Source organism: Hyperolius riggenbachi, chromosome 11 (assembly GCF_040937935.1).
Source record: "Hyperolius riggenbachi isolate aHypRig1 chromosome 11, aHypRig1.pri, whole genome shotgun sequence".
Classification (NCBI taxonomy): Eukaryota; Metazoa; Chordata; class Amphibia; order Anura; family Hyperoliidae; genus Hyperolius; species Hyperolius riggenbachi.
In genome coordinates, this window is record NC_090656.1 from 85,899,874 (window position 1) to 85,924,193 (window position 24,320).

General features: G+C 42.7%; 1 protein-coding gene across 2 annotated transcripts in view; it reads right to left on the reverse strand.

Annotated features, from left to right (window-relative positions):
• The window catches only part of LOC137538372 (phosphofurin acidic cluster sorting protein 1-like), a 113,606-nt gene that overhangs the window by 73,622 nt on the left and 15,664 nt on the right, over positions 1-24,320 (reverse strand). For both annotated transcript variants that reach the window (XM_068260494.1, XM_068260493.1), the window contains exons 2-3: positions 4,955-5,042; positions 3,200-3,289 (exon numbers count right to left, since the gene is read on the reverse strand). In XM_068260494.1, the coding sequence (XP_068116595.1) occupies positions 3,200-3,289; positions 4,955-5,042 (178 nt within the window). The remainder of the gene's footprint in view (positions 1-3,199; positions 3,290-4,954; positions 5,043-24,320) is intronic.

Genomic DNA, 24,320 nt, shown 5'->3' on the forward strand with positions numbered 1-24,320 from the left:
CATTTACAGCGAACATCCCCTCATTTCAGCGGTATGTTCCATAGTTCCAGCCTCCCTTCCATGCAGAGTGGGGCGAGAAGCATCTGTCTCTTTTCACACACCCTCCTCAGAGTGGCTCTCATCATCCTTGCAGCAGCTTTCATCCTCCTCACATCGGCTCTTATTCTCCCCGCAGCGGCTCTCATCATCCCAGCAGCGGCACGGGCTCACCTGTTTACACCGGCAGCCTACTTCTCTACCGTGTCTTCAGGGTCATAGATGAGGTCATGAAGCAAGGACACAGTAGAATAGTACGCTGCCAGTGTAAACAGAGGAAAGCCGGCCTCTGGGATGATGAGAGCCACTGCGGTGAGAAGAAGAGCTGATGTGAGGAGGATGAAGCCGCTGCAAGGACAATAGGAGCTGCACTGGGGAGGGTGAGAGCCCATGCAGGGAGGGCGAGAGCCCATGCAGGGAGGGTGAGAAGAGACAGATGCTTTTTGCCCCGCTCTGCATGGAAAGGAGGGAGGGGGGAACCATGAAACGTAACACTGAAAGGGAGGGGAGCAGAGCCATCGGACGTTGAGAAGGGGGCACATTCTTGCCATGTTAGCACCATAAGACGCACTGACATTTCCCTCCAATTCTAGGGGTAAAAAAAGTGCGTCTTATGGTCTGAAAAATACAACATATGTAGAATATACAGTAGTAGAACTGAATAACAAAAATTGTAGACACCAAACCCAAATGTAATAATTCATCACATAAATGGATTTTAAGAGCAAAGCAAGTTTCAAGTGGAATGGGTCCTGGAGCTGACAATAGTGTGTCAAGTTAAAAGGGAAGGTTCACGGTCTGTCTTAAAGAGCAACTGTCAGGCTGCAAAAGCTAATTTAAACCTCCATTCTCCTGTGTTAAACAGTTTAGAAGGAAGCCAAAAAGGCAATACTGAAGTTAAAAATCTCTCTTACTTTGATCCTTGCTGAACAGCAAGGCTGGTTATTCCCAAGCCCCTAAGGAGGCCGCACAACATACTGCAAAGCATTCTGGGGCTGCTTCTTCTCCCCACTCTGCACTACCTTGGGTCCTCCCCCTTTATTTCCCTATCACGCCCTAAGGCCACCTACAGACATCAGACCATAGTCTTTGGAAAATGAAAGATCACAGACCAATCTTACCACCCTTCCTGTAGTATAAGAGCCATACTCTACACAGTCTTTTCTATGGAGCTGAACTCCACATCAGGAAAAAATCTTGGCAAGATGCTGCACACACAGATGCTGTACAGACACAAAAGATCAGTATCTGCAAAAGATCTGTTCCTGCAAATTGCAATGATAGTCTATGAGATCTGCAGATCATCATACACACATGATTTAACTGACATTCATCTGCAGATCAGATACACCAGGATGGATTTTCAGATCTGCAGATGAATGTCAGTTAAATCATGTGTGTATGATGATCTGCAGATCTCAGACTATCATTGCAATTTGCAGGAATAAATTTTTGGCAGGAACAGATCTTTTGCAGATACTGATCTTTTGTGTCTGTACAGCATCTGTGTGTGCAGCATCTTGCCAAGATTTTTTCCTGATGTGGAGTTCAGCTCCATAGAAAAGACTGTGTAGAGTATGGCTCTTATACTACAGGAAGGGTGGTAAGATTGGTCTGTGATCTTTCATTTTCCAAAGACTATGGTCTGATGTCTGTATGTGGCCTAAGGCTGCTTTCACAGTGGGAAGTTACAGGCTCATGTTACAGAAGCTTGTAACAGCACAGCACTGAAAAAAAAAAATCAAAAAAAAAAAATAATCACAGGGCACATGTTCCGTTAGAGTATACTGCATGAGTCCGCTATTGTTCCTAGCCACATGGCTAATTAATATTCACTGCACAGTAGTGTTGTCTATTAGGATCTTTGAATCATCAGGAAGCAGGGCGGATATTACATCACAATTGGCTTCATAGGAGACAGACAAACATGGAACCTGCCGTGAGCTGTCAGGAGCATCATTCTCTGCAAATACTATATAAAAATGCTGTGAAATCCAATCGTGGACAGTGAAATGCATATGTAATGTAAGTACAGCCAATATTTAGCTACTGATCTGTGTTTTTTTTCTCTGAGACCCTATACCTAACAGCTCCTCTTTAACCTCCCTGGCGTTCTGGACGAGCTAGGCTCGTCCAGAAACACCAGAGGTCACCGCTCAGGCCCCACTGGGCTGATTTGAATAATTTTTTTTTAAACACGCAGCAAGCACTTTGCTTGCTGCGTGTTATGCCTGATCGCCGCCGATCCGCCGCGTTACAGCCCCCCCAGACCCCGTGCGCTGCCTGGCCTATCAGTGCCAGGCAGCGCTGAGGGGTGGATTTAGACTCCCTGTGACGTCATGATGTTCGTCGTCATGGCGACGGGGGGAAGCCCTCCTGAAAATCCCGTTCAGAACGGGGATTTCCGGACAGGTGATTGCACCGGCGGGGATAGGAGGGGTGGGAGGGACGCCGCAGGGAGGGGGGAATAAATTAAAAAAAAAAAAAAAAAAAAAAAAAAAATGTTTCCGCGGCCGCAGGAATTAAAACGCCAGGCAGGTTAAAAAAATAAAAATACAAATCCACTTACCTGGGGCTTCCTCCAGCCCGTGGCAGGCAGGAGGTGCCCTCTGCGCCGCTCCGCAGGCTCCCGGTCTCCTCCGGTGGCGCATCCGACCTGGCCAGGCCGGCTGCCAGGTCGGGCTTCTTGTGCGCTCCAAAATGTGCCTCACGGCGGCGTGCCGACGTCATCGGACATCCTCCGGGATGTACTGCGCAGTAGTTCTGCGCAGTACAGCCCGGAGGACGTCAGATGATGTCAGCGCACCTCCGTGAGGCGCATTTTGGAGCGCACAAGAAGCCCGATCTGGCAGCCAGCCTGGCCAGGTGCGCCGCCGGAGGAGACTGGGAGCCTGCGGAGTGGCGCCGAGGGCACCTCCTGCCTGCCACAGGCTGGAGGAAGCCCCAGGTAAGTGGATTTGTATTTTTATTTTTTTTAAGACAGACCGTGAACCTTCCCTTTAACACTCAAATGCATTTGTTTAAAACATATTACAGCTGTAATAAAATTAAATATTTAATAAAATTAATTTTTTGTAATGTACCAACATTTCTGAAAATGTAGAACTCCATGAAAAATAATAAGCTTTTCATACTGTGAAAACCCATACAACAAAGGAGTTACCTGCAGTGAGAACGTCAGCTGTAGTTCAGTCTCGGAAACTCCGCTGCTTGGAAGAGAGATCTCATTTGATCGTAGAATTCGCTTTGAACCCTGAGGTAAAATATATAAACATTTAGGCCTAGTGCACACCAAAAACCGCTAGCAGATCCGCAAAATGCTAGCAGATTTTGAAACGCTTTTTCTTCTTTTTCTGTAGCGTTTCAGCTAGCATTTTGCGGTTTTGTGAAGCGTTTTTGGTGTAGTAGATTTCATGTATTGTTACAGTAAAGCTGTTACTGAACAGCTACTGTAACAAAAAACGCCTGGCAAACCGCTCTGAAGTGCCGTTTTTCAGAGCGGTTTGCGTTTTTCCTATACTTAACATTGAGGCAGAAACGCATCCGCAATCCAAAATCTGCAGCAGCCCGGGAGTATGCGTTTCTGCAAAACGCCTCCCGCTCTGGTGTGCACCAGCCCATTGAAATACATTACCCTAGCGGATCCGCACCCGCAAGCAGATCGCAAACCGCAGCGGAAACGCTCCGGTGTGCACTAGGCCTTAGAACACATCCTGTAGAACAGTTATAAAAGGTTTAGGTTTTCCAATTACACATTGTAATGGATATCTACAAACGAACATTCGCATCCCTTTTTATGGCTTCCTAGAAGCTTGCTAGTGTGCACTGAGACACAGATTTGAAACGCGCAATAGGCAAGCACACTGATGTATTTCTATACCTGCTTTACTTTTTGAAGATTTTCAAAACCAGAAAATAAAAGCGAGTCATTGGGCTCTATTCACAATCATTTTCCACATGCGTAAATGCACTTGCGGTAAATTCCCGACTGAAAAAAAGACCATCTTGACATTCACAAGTTTTTACGCTTGATTATTTACTGCATATGTAAAATTGTACGCATTGTTTACCGTATGCGTAAAAATGCGGTTAAAGTCCGCAAAAGTCGGGAATTCCTGCAAAAAAAAAAAAAAAAAATCCAAATTCACAAATTATTTCTTATTTCTGACTTAACTACCAAATTTTTGAACAAGTTTTTTTAGGCCACTTTTTTTTTTCCACATGGTTTCCGCATGTTTACTATGTAATTACTCATGCCTCCCAAAAAATTTTATGGATTATTCCCGCATGCGGGAAACATGCAGAACATTTTTAGTGAATGTGGAAAAAATGTGGAAATGATCACTGGCGGTAATATAGTGGTAAAAAAAAAAATCTCTTACTGCATGTGTGATTGTGAATAGAGCCCATTGTGAGGCACTATCCAAACTAAAGAGCTGAAAGAAAGAAGGCAATAATCAAGTCAAAGCCACTTGAAAGCCATTAAAGTGGTCATTTTGATTAGTTTTACATCTATTCATTTGTCCGTCTGAGATATTTTCTCCAGTCTGGATGGGTGTACATTTTTCTCCTTCAGTGCTAGCAGTCAAATAGTTTACAACTTGTGTGCCAAAATACAAACAACATTGGTAATGTACCGTAAATGTATTTTTAATCACAGAATGATTCTGCATCACAGACATTTATAGATTTGTTAAACAAAATGTTTAAGCACAGACTGGAGAAATCAATAGATCCAGGTGTCCAGCATGTCTAAGAAATGACTTCTATTGCCCATCTCCTGTGAGTCACACACACACTAAAAAAAAAAAATCAATAATTTGGAGATCCTTCTAGCGCTCTCACGGTCTGGCTCCTGTACAGCACAGCAATCTAGCCAACTTTATTTATTTTTAGGCCAAAGAGAAAATATAATTACCTGAAGTTTGACGGCAATAACAACAGATGGCAAATCTTTATCCAGGTCTTTCAGCATAACAAGTTTCCGCAAAGTCAGGGAAAATAACCTAGGGGGAAAAAAATGTATTATTTAGCAAAAGTGAAAATACAACATTAAGTAGTTTTTTCAGGGTTTATGGCGCTTGTTTATAAAGAGTGGAAATCTCTGCGTGAATCCCTTTGTTTTGACTAGGGATGGGACAAATCCACAATTTCTTCGAATCCGAATCTAAAATGGTTCTTGAATATCTCAAACCTTTCAAATCACGAATCTAAAAATCCTGCACCTAAGAATTGTGCAATCCATGGTGAGTGGCGGTTGCGCGGGGACGCTGCGTCGGGATTCGGCGGATCCCGCAAGCGCTAAATGGCGTTGGGATTTAAATCCACAAATCCAGAATAGGGATTCATCGTCCCATCCCTAGTTTTTTTTTTTTTTTTTTTTTTATTTAAATTTTTATTTTATCTTTAACATATACAGTATACAACCAGCTCACATGACAATACAGTTGCATTATGTTCACAGCTATATAAGCAATCGTATAAACCATTCTGTGAATCCAATAAAGGTTTCTATATTAGCAATAACATTTCTTATGTTTCATTGGCGTCCCTTAGGCTTAATGCTATAAAAAGAGTTTTTAGTCCCAAAACCAGCAATTTGGGTACTTTGCTGTGGGGTACTTGGTACCTACTATCAGAGCAAATCTGTACCAATTAACTTTAATATGTTTATAAACAAAGGGGCCATGTCTAACATATAAGTAGATAGAACAAGATTAGATTGAGTAAAGAAGAAGAAAAAGGTATAGAACAAGAAGAAGAGTGAGATTATGCCGGTCGCGTACTGTCAACCCACATTTTACCGGAAAAAGAATTCAAAATACCTTAGTTATTATAAAGAGACATCACCCCATATTTTTCCGAAAACCAACAAGTTGTCTTGCAGACGGGCCGTAAGATATTCTAGATTATATGTATACTTAATTCTACTAATGAGTTCTGAAATTGTAGGAGGATTAACATCCTTCCAGTGCTTAGATATTAAACATCTTGCCGCCGTCAGGAAGTGATTGATCAGTTTCAGGGATGGATTTTTAAGTTTCGGCATAGGTTTAGCTAATAAACATATCCATGGATCTAGCGGTACTTCAATTTCTGTGTAGCGCTTTATACATTTTTGAACCTCTGTCCAATAAGTTTGAATTTTGGGACAAGTCCAAAGTATATGATGTAGTGAGCCTGTACCACCACAGTCTCTCCAGCACACTGGTGATATAGAAGGGTCCCATTTGTGAATGCGTTCCGGTGTTATATACCACATCATCATTATTTTATATATATTTTCTTTGGTTTGAGTGCAGATTGATGTTTTTGCTGCATTAGTCCAAATTTTTGATCAGGATTCCATGTTGGTGGTGGTTTGCAAAGTTTGGTCCCAATACTGCATATATTTATGCCTGAAGTCCGGGTTAGTTCTTACTGGGTCGTTGAACCATGTATATAGCGAGGAAATCAATCCTTTTTGTGTACGGCCCCCTTCCCAGATAGATTCAAATTCAGTACGTCTGGAAAACTCTAATGAGGCTGACATGGAGCTTACAAAGTGACAAATTTGCTGGTATTGTGGGTAATGATTGTCCAATAGGCCAACACGATCTTTTAAAGTTTCAAATGAGTAGAGTTTCCCAGTGAATGGGTCCAGAAGATCCTTGATAAATGTAATATTCTTGATAGACCATCTAGATGTTTTTGGAATGTTTATCCCTGGTCTGAATGCTGGGTTGCCAAATATAGGCATAAAACTCGAAACAGATGGAAGCATAGAGAAATGCTTGGTCAAAGATCTCCATAAGCGGAGATTTGAAGTAATAGAGGATAGTGCACCTAAATCCTGTAGTGCCCTTTCCAGTTTATTTCCCAAACCCCATAATAAAACACTAGGATGGTATGGTTTAATTATGTGAAATTCTATTTGAGCCCACCTAGCATGAGGTCCTCGCTCCCCCCACGCAACCATTTGCCTAACCTGACTAGCTATATAATAATTATATAGATTTGGCACTGACAGTCCCCCCTTATGCCTTTGTAATGTTAATATTGATCTAGCAATTCGTGGAGAGTGACCATGCCAAATAAAATGAAACATTGCCCTTTGTAATAAGAACAAATAGGATTTAGGAATCCAAAACGGAATAACCGAAAATACATATCAGTTTAGGAAGGGAGTTCATTTTAAAGGCCATCATCCGTCCAAACCAAGAAATGTGGAAATTTTCCCATTTTTTTTTCAAATCAGATATTATGCGAGAGATAATAGGTGTTACATTATATTCTACCAATTGGGAGGTGTGAGATGGTATATATATCCCTAAATATTTTAATTTTGGGGTCTGCCATCTATATGAAAACGATGATTTTAAGCTCATTTTCATAGGTTCTGGTAAATGAAACGGTAGGATTTCAGATTTAGAATCATTGATCTTATAACCTGAGACCATTCCATATCTAGAAAGGTCAGCATGCAGGTTTGGGAGAGAGATGATAGCGTTAGTCAAAGATATTAATACGTCGTCCGCAAATAGCGATATCTTAAAGGTTGAGTTACCAATAGTAAGTCCCGAGATGTCAGGGTTGTCCCTTATTCTTGAAGCCAGGGGCTCTATAGATAAAGCAAATAGGAGTGGAGATAAGGGACAACCCGGTCTAGTGCCATTGGAAATTGAAAAGTAGTCATGTGGGTTAGTAGAAGGTATTTTTAAAGCTACTTTTGGGTTTGTATAGAGTTTCTGAATAACTGAAAGATAGGTACCAGTAATACCCATTGCTTCAAGAGTTTGTAGCATAAAAGACCAGTTCAGCCTGTCGAAAGCTTTTTCAGCGTCTAAACTTAGAAGCAATGAGGGTATTTTTTTTTTTTTGCGTTTATATAATCAACTAAATCTATTGCCCTTCTTATATCATCCCCTGCATATCTTTCTGTTATAAAACCCACCTGGTCTGCATTAGTGAGGTATGGCATCATGGGTGATGGTCTATTGGCTAAGACCTTTGTAAATATTTTTTTAATCCGTATTTAAAAACGAAATGGGCGTATAGTTATTCACTTTCAAAGGGTTTTTATCTGGTTTCGGGACCAAAACCATATGTGATTGTAGCATTGTGGGAGGAATTATGTGATTCCCCAGAAACCCATTAAATAAAGTAAAGTAGTCATTTTCGGCACTAGCATATCTCTAAATTTCTTGTAGTAGGTTATAGTATACCCATCTGAACCTGGTGCCTTATGTGGTTTTAATGATTTAAGTATTTCAAATATTTCCTCACATCTTGATTTAATATTTCCAGCTGGGATGGGGATATCCTAGAGAGTTTAGTAGCCTGTATATAGGAAGAGATATTTTGTCTTTTAGGGTTTTTTTGTGTCATATCTTTATTCAAGTTATAAATTGAGGAAAAATAGTCTTTAAATATACCAGCTATATGTCTCAGATCATAGTGTATGGAGCCTCTCGTCTTTTATAGCAAATATTGCATTCCTAGATTTCATATCGCGGAGTTTTTTCACTAAAATTGTGTGTGCTTTATTTCCCCTTTCATAAAATAATTGCTTAGTAAACAAGAGGGATTTTTTTACCCAAGCATATTGTAGGTCTGATAAGTCCTTGCGGATAGATTCTAATTTTAGAAACCCCTGCTTGGTAGGGTGTTTGTGTTGTTCTTCTAACTCAGTTAATTTCTCCGTTAAATCATTTACGGCTTTTTGGTATTCTTTTTTCCTTTCTGCTGGATATTGAGACTATTTTTCCTCTCAAAGGATTTGTGTGCCTCCCAAACCGTGGCGTAGGAGGAGGACACAGAACCCTCATTAATCTGAAAAAAGGACTGTAAATTTTCTTCCAGGTCTAGGACAGATTCCTCATCTAATAAAATACTATTATTTAGCTTCCATACCGAGGGTAACGGGGGAATCTTGTGAGAGATTTAGTTCTATTTCCAATGGGGCATGATCTGACCAGGATATCGGTCCTATCTTAGAGGAGTTTAACATGGGCAGCAGTGATGGGGATAGTAAAAAATAATCAATTCTTGAATATGAATTAGCTGCAGGAGAATAAAAAGTGAAATCCAATTCCATTGCATGCTGAACCCTCCAGGCATCTAAATAGCTACAGTGTTTTATCAATTGGTGAAAACGTCTAGAGGCAGAACATATAGAAGAGAATGAATTGGGAAGTATGTCTGATTTCCTATCTTTCGTCGGTGAAAGTATTAGATTAAAATCTCCTCCCAAGATTACATTCTGAGTGCCTAGTCTATCTTTTGGAGTACTTTTTCAATAAATTGAAGCTCATGATCATTGGGAGCATAGATTGTTGCCAAAATCAGTTTTACTCCATGCAGTGAGCCTTTCACAATCGGGTAACGACCCTTGGGATCACTTAGAATCTGGTCAGATATAAATGGGCAACCATGATGAATTAAAAGTGCTACTCCTGCTTTTTTAACAGTGGCACTAGCAAGGAAAGATGTAGGATACTTCTTACTTTTCAAGTAACCTGGTTTAGTAGAAGAGAATCTTGTCTCCTGTAGGAACACAAAATCTGCATTGGATCTTTCGAGATCCTTTAGTGCTAGACGTCTTTTGCGTATGGAGTTTAATCCCTTGGTGTTTAATGTGAGGAATTTTACCATACTGATTTTATATTATAAAGCACACCAGGATCCCAAGGGACATCACAAGAATGAGTCAAGGTATTACAGTTTGTGTGGGTGACATCGCGACCGGCAGAGGAGAAAGAGAGATTAGAAAGAGAAAAGATTTGAAAAAAGAAAAAAAAAAAAAAAAAAAAAGAGAAAGTATATACACCATAGGGGATTATATCCCCAACCATAAACATGTATCCTACTAATTGCTTGCTTTCTACTGAAACCCCTGAAAATAAAAGGTTAGATTGAACAATTAAGCAGATAACAAGCATTACTATGACAAATAATTTTGCAAGGCATTTAAAGCGCCTTGTCTCGGTGCGACCCTCCTCGCACCCTTTCAGGGAAAACATGGCCGACTCCCCAAGAGAGGTCAGCGTCCGAGCCAGTTACAGCCCAGTCAGCATTAACAAAAGGGCTCCCTTCACAAGAGAGGAATACGATTTTTGGTCTGTTCAGAACTTTAGTAGGGAAGAAATTCCGGATGGTCAGAAAGTCAGGTGGAAGATCGTGTTGGCGATTGAGAGTTGGGAGGAGTCGTGGACCCATCTCCCCGTTCTTTAGGTGTCGGGATTTTTTATTTCGGAGGCATTTTAAGGCCTCTGGAGCATCACGAGGATCAGATATGACATGGCTTTTTTCACCTTGCATTGCAATTAGTTTGAACGGATATCCCCAGAAATAAGGTATTTCATGCTCTCTCAGCAATGCTGTCACCGGTTTCAGTTTGCGTCTCTTTGCCAAAGTTATGGGCGAAATATCACTAAAAATCTGTACTTCGTGATCTTTGAAGGTGTAAGCAGACAGATTTCTTATAGCTTTAATAATGGCTTTTCACTTCAAAATAATGAAAGCGAGCAACAATATCTCGCAGCTGAGGAGCCCCGATTGGTCTGGGGCCTATAGCTCTATGAGCACGGTCAAAGCACCACATAGTTTGGGGAACATCTGGGCATATATCTGTGCAAAGTTCAGTTAGGTAAAGTTTGATATCAGGGGCTTAATTGTATCAGGGACTCCCCTGAATCGCAGGTTTGATCTACGATCACGATTTTCGTGATCCTCCTGAGCTCGCAGCATATCAGACACGGAATCTGTGAGCTTACCGTTCTCTTCCTCTAGAGATGTACACCGCTGTTGTAATGAGAGCAGCTCCTTTTCAATGTCCGTGGTTCTGGCTGCTACTTGCGTGATGTCCGACCGTACGTCTGCTAATGCTGAAGATACTGCATCTTTCACTGTCTGGGAGATCTTGTCTTGCCAGTCCGAGAAACAAGTCTCCAGAGTCTGCCTGGTAGCGTAATCAGGCGCGGCCTCTCCCTTCTGGCTTTTGGACGCCATCTTGGCTTGTGATTTCGGCGTGTCCGGCCTCAGAAAGTAAGTCTCCAAACCGCGGCTTTCAGGCTTGTTGATCCGCCCGGAGCGTCTCATACGGGATCCCCGCACCTTCCGCTCCCAGAATCCGTAGGTTTCCGTCCCCACTTTAACGTATTCGTTGCAGTTAGACTGCTGTATATTCTGCTGAGCTGCGCAGCTCCTAGCTCAAGCGGCCATCCTCCTCAGCGCCGCGCATGCGCCCGTCCCATCCCTAGTTTTGACTTTACTTTTGAAATCCTGTTTACTTTTCTATCATTCAATTAAATAGAACATTTAAAGAATGAGAATGAGAGGGAAAGAGGGAGAGAAATCAAGTAGTGCGATAGAAGCAAACAGAAGGAACTGGGGACGTTGTGGAAAGCATTACTTTATTACCCTCTGAACTAGGAGGAAATGGGCAGGAAGAGAACGAGACTCCTGAACAACAGTGTGATCCACAATGATTGCCCCAAAATGTCCAACTCATCAACTTGAGCGATTTTGAGAAAACACAAAAAAAATTTCAATTGAAAGTATCGATCAAAGAGGATGGCAGATCTAGGTCAATTGGGGAAGGGGCAGGAGTGGCGGTAGATCAACATCCCATAACACTGCACGCGACACTGCAGGTTGATTAATTTTCACTAGAGTAGCCTATAACAAACATTGGATGTAGCCCAGTGGTTCCCAACCTTTTTGGAGTCGTGACACATCAAACCAAACGTTCAGATCTTCGTGACACCGTAGACTAAATGCATGTAATGAGAGTCAGCGTTTCCCCACTAAATGCACATCAGAGACAGCGTTTCCCCACTAAATGCAGATAATGACAAACAGCCAGTTGTCCCCAGTATATGTAGGCAGGGGTATATGTCCCCAGTATATGTAGGCAGGGGTATATGTCCCCAGTATATGTAGGCAGGGGTATATGTCCCCAGTATATGTAGGCAGGGGTATATGTCCCCAGTATATGTAGGCAGGGGTATATGTCCCCAGTATATGTAGGCAGGGGTATATGTCCCCAGTATATGTAGGCAGGTGTATATGTGCCCAGTATATGTAGGCAGGGGTATATGTGCCCAGTATATGTAGGCAGGGGTATATGTCCCCAGTATATGTAGGCAGGGGTATATGTCCCCAGTATATGTAGGCAGGGGTATATGTCCCCAGTATATGTAGGCAGGGGTATATGTCCCCAGTATATGTAGGCAGGGGTATATGTCCCCAGTATATGTAGGCAGGTGTATATGTGCCCAGTATATGTAGCCAGGTGTATATGTCCCCAGTATATGTAGGCAGGGGTATATGTGCCCAGTATATGTAGGCAGGGGTATATGTGCCCAGTATATGTAGGCAGGGGTATATGTGCCCAGTATATGTAGGCAGGGGTATATGTCCCCAGTATATGTAGGCAGGGGTATATGTCCCCAGTATATGTAGGCAGGGGTATATGTCCCCAGTATATGTAGGCAGGGGTATATGTCCCCAGTATATGTAGGCAGGGGTATATGTCCCCAGTATATGTAGGCAGGGGTATATGTCCCCAGTATATGTAGGCAGGGGTATATGTCCCCAGTATATGTAGGCAGGGGTATATGTCCCCAGTATATGTAGGCAGGGGTATATGTCCCCAGTATATGTAGGCAGGGGTATATGTCCCCAGTATATGTAGGCAGGGGTATATGTCCCCAGTATATGTAGGCAGGGGTATATGTCCCCAGTATATGTAGGCAGGGGTATATGTCCCCAGTATATGTAGGCAGGGGTATATGTCCCCAGTATATGTAGGCAGGGGTATATGTCCCCAGTATATGTAGCCAGAGGTATATGTGCCCAGTATATGTAGCCAGGGATATATGTGCCCAGTATATGTAGCCAGGGATATATGTGCCCAGTATATGTAGCCAGGTGCCCCCCCCCCCCCCCAGGAGGAGAGAGCTAACATAAATTAGCAAGCATCCATTTGAGATTCTCTTGAGTTTGTAATTAAGGCACCCAATGACATTTATGTTTGCAGAAAAATGTACCGTATCTCCCTTTTAATGTCCAGTGTATAAGCTGTGTGTTCTAAATGTTATCAGTATACAGAAATCAGTCTGATGAAGGCTTCATAGCCGAAAGCTTACTCCTTTTTTTCTAAGTTATCCAATAAATGGTATTATCCCAGTTACAAACTTCTTGCTTTCCCTGCTGGAATTAAATAAAAAAAAAAAAAAAAAAATCTGTGTGCAGTGTGTGGTAGGAACAAATGCCCTTCAAAGATCACTTGATTGTTTTTCCACATGAGGTGGCAATCTGTAAGTGTATGGTTGGCTTTAATCTCTCATGGCAGAGGAAGGCGGTGGGTACAGTCAGGTGATTTGTTCTGTGCCGAGGGAACAACCACCACTCTCCTCTCAGCAAGGAGCTACAGGACCAAGCCAGCAACCAAACCTTTGTGCTTAGCCAATTGATACAACTTCTTCATCAGATCTATTACAAAATAAAAAAAATAAATAGACTAGGGCTTTAAAGTAAACCTATGTGCAAGTCCTATGAAGTAACATAAACCAGTGATGTCATCATACACTTTGCTATCTTGATGACCTCAAAATGTATCAAATATACCTTTCTGCTTTAAGAATGCATTGTATGAGCTCTACACTCTTCAAGTTACTGAAAAAAAAAAAAAACGCTTCCAAAACTTCCAACCCTGAGATGACATAGTAGAGAGCGATAGATGGCCTTTTCCATTAAGATAAATGGAGTGCTTGTTTGTCTTTTCCCTCTGTGTCCTCTATTGGTTGGGTGATCAGGAGTTATTTTTGTCAGCAACAATGCCAACAGGTGCAGTCCTGACTACAAATGAGCAATAAATTACAGCTTGTGCAGACAAAGGTTTCAGTCCTGCCTTCTGCACGGTATTTTTCCATACACATGTTCTATTCAGCTGCATTCGAAATGAGCGTTTACAGTCACAAGGGCAATACACATTTTTATTGCATTTCCACTGAATTCCGTCTACACTAGCCCTTAAAAGCTTAGCCAGGGAAACTCTACCCTGCATTATATTACATGAGACCTTCAAATCTACACGTTAGTCTGGCTGCAGATCAGGGCCAGATTTACAACTCAGAGGCCTGAAGGCATAGGCATTCTGGTGCCCTAAATGCCGCCCCTGAACACAGGCCACACCCTCAAGTAAGCATATTCTGAATGCTAATCCCTGCCTTATGTCACGATCTTAATAAATTGTCACTACCTCAAATTAAGACACCCAGAGATCAACGCTGTATGAGAAATGCAAATGTATTATGGGCTCAAACATTACTACAATAAAGTACAAAATATGACCCCCAAGTATTGCACCAAACCCTTTTAAAAATTGACATAGTCCCTGCCTGCCCTGCGGACACAGTCCCTGCCTGCCCTACTTATCCTATATGCAGGTTATTGTTATCCACATCTGCACTCTGTATTGCACTCTATGCTGTCAAGCTGCGTAGCTCAAGTCCAGTCTATGGATCTGTAACACCGCTGGAGCAAGAGTGTTCCTGTTATTAACTACACACTGCAGTGTATTGGCAGATGTGCTTAGCATGCAAGTTACCTTCTGCCTGGGACTGAATTGGCTGCTGGGATACTCACTTGGCCTCCAGGCCGTTTGCTGGGTCCATTCCCCTATGGCTCACTGCATGTCTCTGTCCCCATCAAATTGGGGTAACTTCACTCTCGCCGGCCTGACACTGCAGTGCAGGTGGCACCTCTGAGCAGAAACTGTTGCTCACCCTCCGCCTCTTTGAAGTCTTACTTGTGGTGTGGGCGTCCCCGCATTACCAGAGGCTCTCAGGTTGCGCTGCTCATCTCTGTGGGCTGCGTTCTCAGCAATATCGGCTCGGCAGGGACAAATGGCAGCTCGGCGGCAAGCTCAAACCGCTCTCCTCACTGACATGGTGACCTAGTCAGGACAAAATAGGTCAACGCGTTTCATCAGCTCCCACTGTTTTTTTTTTTTAAGACCGATAGCTTAGATGACTCATTACTCTCTCTTGTGGTTGCTTATATAGTGGCTGCTCCATTTCTCCATTCACTAACAGTAAATGGCACTAAGCCCATCATATCCGATCACACCAGGGACCTACGGACACGCATTTACAGGAACACCCCCAAACTAAAATCAGTGGGATCTGATGAAACGCGTCGACCTATTTTGTCACGACTAGGCCACTGTATCAGTGAGGAGAGCGGTTTAAGTTTGCCGCCAAGCCATTTGTCACCGTCGAGACGATATTGCCGAGGACGCAACGCACAGAGATGAGCAGCGCAACCCGGGAGCCTCTGGTAATGCAGACATGACCGCACCACAAGTAAGACTTTAAAGAGGCGGAGGGTGAGCACTGGTTTCTGCTCAGAGGTGCTACCTGCACTACAGAGTCAGGCCGGCGAGAGTGAAGTTATCCCAATTTGTTCCGGAGAGAGACATGCGGTGAGCTGCTGGGGCACTAGCGTAACAATAGGGGATGAGACCCCTGCCGTCGCGGGGGGGGGGGGGGGGGGGGGGCCTTTACACAGGAAGTTGCTCTTAGAGATCGGAAGACCCCCAGCGAGAAGGAAGTAATGTATTCATCCTGCCGCCACCAATGATTGCAGGAGGGGGAGCGCTGAGAGCCCAAGGTGAGGGAGGGAGAGGGGGGGGGGGAATTTCCCCCCTCCCCACCGATCTGCCACACTCTCCTCTTAGGCTGCGACCCCTCCTGCCCCCCAAAAGTCCCTGAGCGGGCCCGGGCCCTGGGGAGGGGCGCATTTTTTTTAATTTTTTTTTTTTGGGCAGGGAGGCCTGGGGATTTCTAGGTATGCCCCTGCGTTGGGGAATGGACTTAGCAAACGGCCTGGAGGCCGAGTATCTCAGCAGCCAATTAAGTCCCAGGCAGAAGGTAACTTGCATGCTAAGCACATCTGCCAATACACTGCAGTGTGAATTTAATAACAGGAACACTCTTGCTCCAGCGGTGTTACAGATCCATAGACTGGACTTGAGCTATGCAGCTTGACAGCATAGAGTGCAATACAGAGTGCAGATGTGGATAACAATAACCTGCATATACAGTGGTTTGCAAAAGTATTTGGCCCCATTGAAGTTTTCCACATTTTGCCATATTACTGCCACAAACATGAATCAATTTTATTGTAATTCCATATGAAAGACCAATACTAAGTGGTGTACATGTGAGAAGTGGAATGAAAGTCATAAATGATTCCAAACATTTAAAAAAAAAAAAAAAAAAAAATGCAAAGTGGAGTGTGCGTAATTATTCAGCCCCCATGAGTCAATACTTTGTAGAACCATCTTTTGCTGCAATTACAGCTGACAGTCTTTTAGGGTATGTCTCTACAAGCTTTGCACATCTAGAGACCGAAATGCTTGCCCATTCTTCCTTGCAAAACAGCTCCAGCTCAGTCAGATTAGATGGACAGCGTTTGTGAACAGCAGTTTTCAGATCTTGCCACAGATTCTCGATTGGATTTAGATCTGGACTTTGACTGGGCCATTCTAACACATGGATATGTTTTGTTTTAAACCATTCCATTGTTGCCCTGGCTTTACGTTTAAGGACGTTGTCCTGCTGGAAGGTGAACCTCCGCCCCAGTCTCAAACCACTGTAGGATAAGTAGGGCTGGCATGAACTGTAGCCGCAGGGCAGGCAGGGACTATCTACATTTTAAAAGGGTTTGGTGCAATACTTGGGGTCCTATTTTGTACTGTATTAATGTTTGAGCACTTTATACATTGCATTTGTCATACAGTGTTGATCTCTGGGTGTCTTAATTTATTGGATTAGTAGATGTGCTAAGCACACACACACACACACAAAAAAAAAAAAAAAAAGACTAGATTACTTACCGGTAATGTCTTTTCTGGTAATCCGAAGGACAGCACCCTGAGAGATGTCCACTCCCACATTCACTGGACAGGACCGCACTAAAGAATTTACATAGTTAGGCAGTATATAAGGTAGCATTTCACATACCAGATCAGTTATAAAAAAGACAAGACACCAAATGATGCTTCAATATAAATGTTTTATTTACATGGGTGGGCGTCAACGGGTGCTGTCCTTCGGATTACCAGAAAAGACATTACCGGTAAGTAATCTAGTCTTTCTCTGGACATCCTCGGACAGCACCCTGAGAAGATAAACAAGAACACAATATCTAGGGAGGGATAACTGCCTGTAAAACTTTTCTGCCGAAGGCTAAATCTCTACTAGCAGATACATCTAGCTTATAATGTTTTGCAAAAGTGTTTGAAGAAGACCAGGTAGCTGCTCGGCAAATCTGCTCAATACTGGCTCCCGCCCTCTCTGCCCAAGAAGTTGACATCAACCTCGTGGAGTGAGCTTTGATGGATGCTGGCACCTTCTTATTTTGCACACTGTAAGCCAGAGAAATGGCCTGTCTTAACCATCGTGCTATGGTAGCTTTTGAAGCTTGTCTTCCTCTGTTTGGTCCTGAATGAAGGAAAAACATAGCTCTAGATCTTCTCCAACTGTTAGTGACTTCCATATACTGTAAGATACAGCGTCTGACATCAATAGCCTGCAACTTCCTTTCCTTGTCATTTGAAGGATTTGGACAGAAAGAAGGTAAGTAAATTTCCTGTGACCGGTGAAAATCTGAGACCACCTTTGGTAGAAAGGTAGGGTCCATCTTTAAAGTGATACGATCGTCTGAAACAATGCAGTAAGGTTCATCAATTGACAAGGCTTGGATCTCGTTTACCCGTCTTGCAGAACAAATTGCTAGTAGAAACACTGCCTTCAAAGTAAGGTTTTTCTCCGATATTTCTGATAATGGCTCAAAGGGATGTAATGAAAATGCCTGTAATACTGTGTTTAAATCCCAAGGCGGAGTCCTTATTCTATGTTTTGGTTTCAACCTAGAAATTGCATGGAAGAATTGAATTATAAAACGATCTTCTGACAATTTCTTCTCCAAGAACACACTTAAAGCTGCCGTCTGTACCTTTAATGTGCTGATGCTTAGGCCCATTGCGAATCCTGCCTGTAAAAACTCTAATACTGAGGATATCAAAGTCCTTGAGAACCCCTTCCTTGAGCACCAATCAGAATAAGTTCTCCAAGCCTTCGCATACATCCTTCTAGTTACCTCCTTTCTGCTGCAAATCAGAGTTCTTATGAGTTCTTCTGAAAATCCTTTCTGTCTTAGGAGTGTCCATTCAGGTTCCATGCTGTTAGCTTGAACATGGTCAGCTGTGGATGGAAGAAAGGGCCCTGAGATAGTAAGTCTGGTCTGTTCGGTAATATCCAAGGATCCTCTACAGCTAACCTTTTCAGCAGCGAAAACCAAGGTCTTTTTGGCCAAAATAGGGTTATCAATATTGCTCTGACCTTCTCCTGCATTATTTTGTTTAGTACTCTCGGAATTACTGTAATCGGTGGGAAGGCGTAGACCAGAGGAAATTCCAATTTGATTGAGAAAGCATCTATGACCTTTGAGTTGTCCTCCCGAGAGAGGGAACAGAACTGAGGGCATTTGTTGTTGTGTTTGGAGGCGAATAAGTCTATGTCTGGACTGCCCCATTTCTGCAGAATCTTTTGAAATACTTCCTGATGAAGGCTCCACTCGTCCTGTAACAAAGTCTCCCGACTCAGGAAATCTGCCATGCAATTTCGAGAACCCTTCAAAATGTACAGCTTTTAGAGAACAAGTCCATTGTTCCGCCCAAGTCATTATCCTTTGAGTCTGACTCCATAGGGAAGCACTCCTGGTACCCCCCTGTCTGTTCAAGTACGCTACTACTGAGGAATTGTCCGTCTGGATCAACACATGTTTCATCTGGAGGAATGAGGAGAAATGTTCTAGAGCCAATCTGACTGCCTCCAACTCTCTGTTGTTTGATGGCATGCTGCTGAGAGTCTGAGACCATAGACCCTGGGCTGGCATATTCTTGAAGTGTGCCCCCCACCCTACCCTACTGCACTTGCGTCTGTTGTCAGAATGCATTCTGTTGGAAAGTTCCAAAGACGGCCTGATGAAAGATGTACCTGTTCCTTCCACCAGTCCAAAGAAAGTTTCACCTTGGGAGGGATTAGTACCCTGTCGTCTAGAGAAGACTTTTTCTTGTTCCATACCCTCAGGATCCATACCTGAAGTTGCCTTGAATGAAACTGTCCCCAAACCGTAGTCATGAAGGCAGGTCATGAGTCCCAGAAGTGACATAGCCTCTCTTATAGTTGTGGTCTGAGCACTCTGAAAGGAAATAATACAATTGATTAATCTTTGACCCTTATCAACAGGCAGACATACTTTCTGAACAGAAGAATTAAATTGTAAGGCCTAAATAATTCATGACTTTTGAAGGTTGAAGACAAGATTTCTCCCAGTTCATGAGCCAACCTAAGGACTCCAGAAAGCTAATTGCATAGCTCAACTGATATGAGACTGACTCTATAGAAGGGCCCCATATCAGCAGGTCATCTAAGTAGGATATAACCTGAATAGATCGCATTCTAAGAACTGACAGAACTTCTGCCATTATCTTAGTAAATAACCATGGTGCTGATGATAACCCAAATGGTAAAGAAGTGAACTGGTAATGTCTTACCTCCCCTGCATTCCTGATGGCAAATCTTAGAAACCTCTGTGATCTCAGACTCATGGGGATGTGTAAGTATGCATCTCTGAGGTCTAGGGACACCATATAACAGTCTCTCTGTAGTAGGTTCACTACGGTCCTCATATTGTCCATTCGAAATTTCTTGTATAAGATGAATTTGTTCAATGACTTTAGATTTATGATGAACCTGTAATCCCCCTTGTGTTTTTTGACCAGGAAGACAGGGGAGTAGAAGCCTGCATGAATCTGAGAGGCGGGTACCTGGCATATCACCTTCTTCTCCAGTAGGGAGGAAATTGATTTCATCAGTGCCGTCTGAATAATCACATCCTTTGGGTGGGGGGGGGGGTTACACAAAATCTTGAATGAGGTATCTTTACAAACTCTAGATCGTATCCCTCTAAGACAATTGACTTTATCCATGTGTTTTGGAAATGCTCCTGCCAAGTTTCGAAAAAATGTGTGATCCTTCCTCCTACTGGAATTATGGCGTCATTGTTGTTTTGGCGTTGTAACTGAGCTGGAGGGATTGAGTAGGAAATTTGACTTGCCTCTTGGACCTTTTCCTGTATTCCATCTTCCTCTACCATTTCCTGTACAGGTACTGTTTTGCTTTCTCTGGTTCCGAAAGGATCTCTGAAAACGAAAAGTCTTCCTCTTAAGCGGGAATTTTTGCTTCCTATCTGATGACCTGTCAAGGGTCTCTTCCAACTTGCTACCGAACAAAAGGTTTCCCTCACATGGAATGCCACATAAACGCGATTTTGATGATGAGTCTCCCTGCCATGTTCTTAGCCAAACCGCACGTCTTGTAGAATTTACTAATGCTGATGTCCTAGCCGACAGCCTTACAGATTCATCTGCTGCATCAGAAAGATAATTAACTACCAAAAACAAAGTAGGAAATGCCTTCAATATCTCCTCTCTTGGCGTATCTCCTGCTATATGCATATGAAGTTGTTCTAACCATATCTTTAAGCAACGTGCCATGGCCGTGGATGCGACGGCAGGTTTTAAACCCTGTAGTAGATGATTCCCATGCTCTACGCAATAAGTTGTCCATCTTTTTATCCATAATATCTTTTAAAACTCCTGAGTCTTCAAACAGAAGGTCTGAACTTGTAGACATTCTTGAAATTGAGGGATCCAGTTTAGGAACTGGACCCCAACATTTCTGATCCTCAAGTCTAAAGGGATATCTTCTAGCTAGCGACTTTGGCCAAAACACTCTCCTTTCTGGTACATTCCATTCTTTGTCTATCATTTCCTTAAGATTCTCATGAACCGGAATGAAGGTTGATTGTACAACTGACAGGCTTTCATACATCTTATCCATAGCAGACAACTCTTTATGCTCAGCTTTAACTCCCATAGTAATATGCATTGTAGACAGTAACTTATCCAAATCATCAACAGCAAAAAGCAAACTTTGCAGATTTCAATGCCTTTTCCTTTTCTTCCTCAGAATCAATTAAACTACCCTCAAAAGATGAATCATCCACCTCTCCCTCAGAGAGCTCTGATTCTTCATCCTCTCTATCAAGCTTCCTTTTCTTAGAAGGATGGTGAGATTTATCAGAAGTAACCTCTGTAGGTGCTGAAGGAGGGGGAGGGGTAAGAGAGGTGGGGGTAGCAGCCCCTTTGAAAGCTTGGAAGGTAGATGATAGTTCAGATTTCATCCATCCCACAAACTCCTTTAATACCCCAGAAGATTCTTGCTTCACAACTTTATCCGCACATTTTTGACATAAAGACTTTGAAGATATAGGAATCCTAGTAGAACAAATTGAACATCTCTTTGTATCAGTTTTCTGTTCTGCTTTCTTATGTTTTTCTCCTTTATCTCTTGGATTGGGCTGTATAAGATAAGGGGCCATATGCAATTCACTTTTTCACCTGAGTTTTCTCCTAGGAGATAATTTTTTCATCTTCAATTTAAAATAACTTTTCAGCAATTTTCAACTAAAAAAGTACCAGAAAGTAGGTGAAAAAGTACTATCAAAATTGTTTTGAGTATTTTCTTGCTTTCTGGTGGCTTAAAAAGTATTTTATTGACAAGTTTAAAATTATCACTTAGGAGAAAACTCAGGTGAAAAAAGTAAATTGCATATGGGCCAAGGAGAGAGAACAAAACAGAAAAGCCCCTCAGTAAAATATACTAATGTATATAAAAAATAAATGTAAAGCAATCCCACCAGCAGGATTATTTTACCAGAGAGGAATTGGAACCTTGATCCGCAGCCTGAGAAGAGGATCCAGCAGCCTGCTCCATGGTTAGCCGATACACACTGAAGGCTGAAAACCAGAAGCCTTAAATACACACAAGCCCACCCAGCAAAAAAACGCCCCCTGTGCAGCCGAAAGAGGTGCCTACCTACAACCATTGCCGTCTGCAAGTTCCGTGGGACGCTGACAGGCTTCCTGAGCCCGTAATGGCGCTTGGCGTTCCCTTCCTGGCTGCCTCACATGACCCGATCAGCTGACAGGGGTCAAGTAAACCGGAACTTCCGGTTTCCGCGCGTGCGCGCGCTCTGGGCGGGCTTCCGTAGCGTCTGGCGTCTACACTGCCCGAATGCTCTCCACCTCAGACCAGCCTGGCTTGCAGTACTCCTGGGAGCATTCTGGCAGCAGCCCCTGCTCACTGGCATGGAAAGCCTCAGACGTTCCGACGTAGTGCATCCTGCGTGGACAGGACAAGAACTGATCTGGTATGTGAAATGCTGCCTTATATACTGCCTAACTATGTAAATTCTTTAGTGCGGTCCTGTCCAGTGAATGTGGGAGTGGACATCTCTCAGGGTGCTGTCCGAGGATGTCCAGAGAAAAAACGTTTTTAAGTCACTACCTCTCCTTAGAATCTTACACTCTTATCACTGTCTCATACAATCCTTAGTGACACGAGACAAAGATTATGGTGTAAGTGCCTGAGGTCAGTAATATGAGGCAGGAATTAGACTGTATTGCTAGGGTCACACAATACAATTTTCTGGCAGATCTACTTGCTAGAACAATTTTTTTCCAACATGCCCGATCAATTTTCATAGAAATGAATGGAAATAGAGGAAAATCTGCCAGAAAATTGTAACGTGTGTACCTATCATTAGCTCCTGAGGTCAGTGATCTGAGGAGGGGGGCCCGCCTCTCCCACATAAGACGCCTGTAGGCATATGCCTTAAGTGCCTTATGGAAAATCCATACCTGCTGCAGATATAGTGTAGTGTAAACTTACGGTAAGGGTGGCCACTGTCCTGAATGTTCTGCGGCTACAAATTATGTGAACACAGCAACCAGCTATCCCCCCACTACCCCTTTTTTAACACATGCAACATACATTTGCATAGCAAACATAGCAGGAATACACACGCAGGATAAGGCTGGGTTTATGAGATGGCATGAAAATTGTTCTGTTTATTTGAGCAGATTTATCTATTTTTGTTAACCTATAGTCAGGATTTACGGGTAATTTTATTTAGTATTTAGGTTCACAAGACTGCTGCACTTATCCACTTAACCAAATGATAAATAGAGCAGCCCACAGAGTCGCCATTGATAACTTAGACATCTAAAATATTTTGCATTCTCCTTAAATTCTTAGGATTGCAATGTCGATTACATGACCAATGCCGAGGAAACTGGATAACTAAGATAATCTTTCCAAGCAAATGCATAAAGGGAAAAGTTCTAACCCTCCTGCACTCAACTAAGGCTGTAAACACACTGTGATCGCTTCCTGAGCATCAGCGCTTTGAGCGTTTTTTGTTTTTTTTAAATGCTCCCATTGACTTGCATTAAAATCGTGGTAAATCCCGATTATCACAGTTTTTCGAAAAACTGTGATTTTACCGCAATTTTAATGCAAGTCATTAAGAGCATTTTTTTTTTCAAAAACGCTCAGAAAGCGCTGATGGTCAGAAAAGCCCTCAGAAAGCGCTCACAGTGTATCTACAGCCTAACAGTTTCTCTTTTTGTCTGTATGATACCTGGGGACATTTCTATTCATTTTGTGCCCCAATGGCACCTGTTACTGAAGTATGAACAACGGTCATGTGGACAGCTGTTAAAAAAAAAAAGTTAGTCTCCATGGTTTTAACAGGTGTCTGCACCAGCTCAGAGCAGCAAATGTTGATAATCAAATAAAAGTATAGTATTATAATAATACCCTAATGTCGCTGCATCCAACTGTCCCTGTGTCCATGTTTCTTGCTACTGCGCAGCACGGACAGCCGTTGGGACAGGAGAACGGGGCCAGAGAGCCGGGCGGATAGATGGGTGCGCACCCACGCGCACTGACTGGCGGCGATGAGAGTTAGACATAGAGCCCGTTTTTAAAACGGGCTTAGGTCTATTTAGTAGTATTATAACTAGTGCCACCTACAGGGGTTGGACAACATAATGGAAACACCGAACATTTTGGCATCATAATCTTTGAACATGTTTTAAGCAATCAAAACTTGACATGTTACTTTTTTTTTGTTTATTATTTTTATTTGATATGTTTAATTAAAATTGTTTTTTTTACAGATATTTAAACAAAAAGTATGCTATAATTTATAAACATGGCAGATCTCTCAGACTTTCAAAGAGGCCAAATTGTTGGTGCTCGTATGGCAGGCGCTACTGTAACAGAAACTGCCCGAATACTTGGCATTTCAAAAGGTACGGT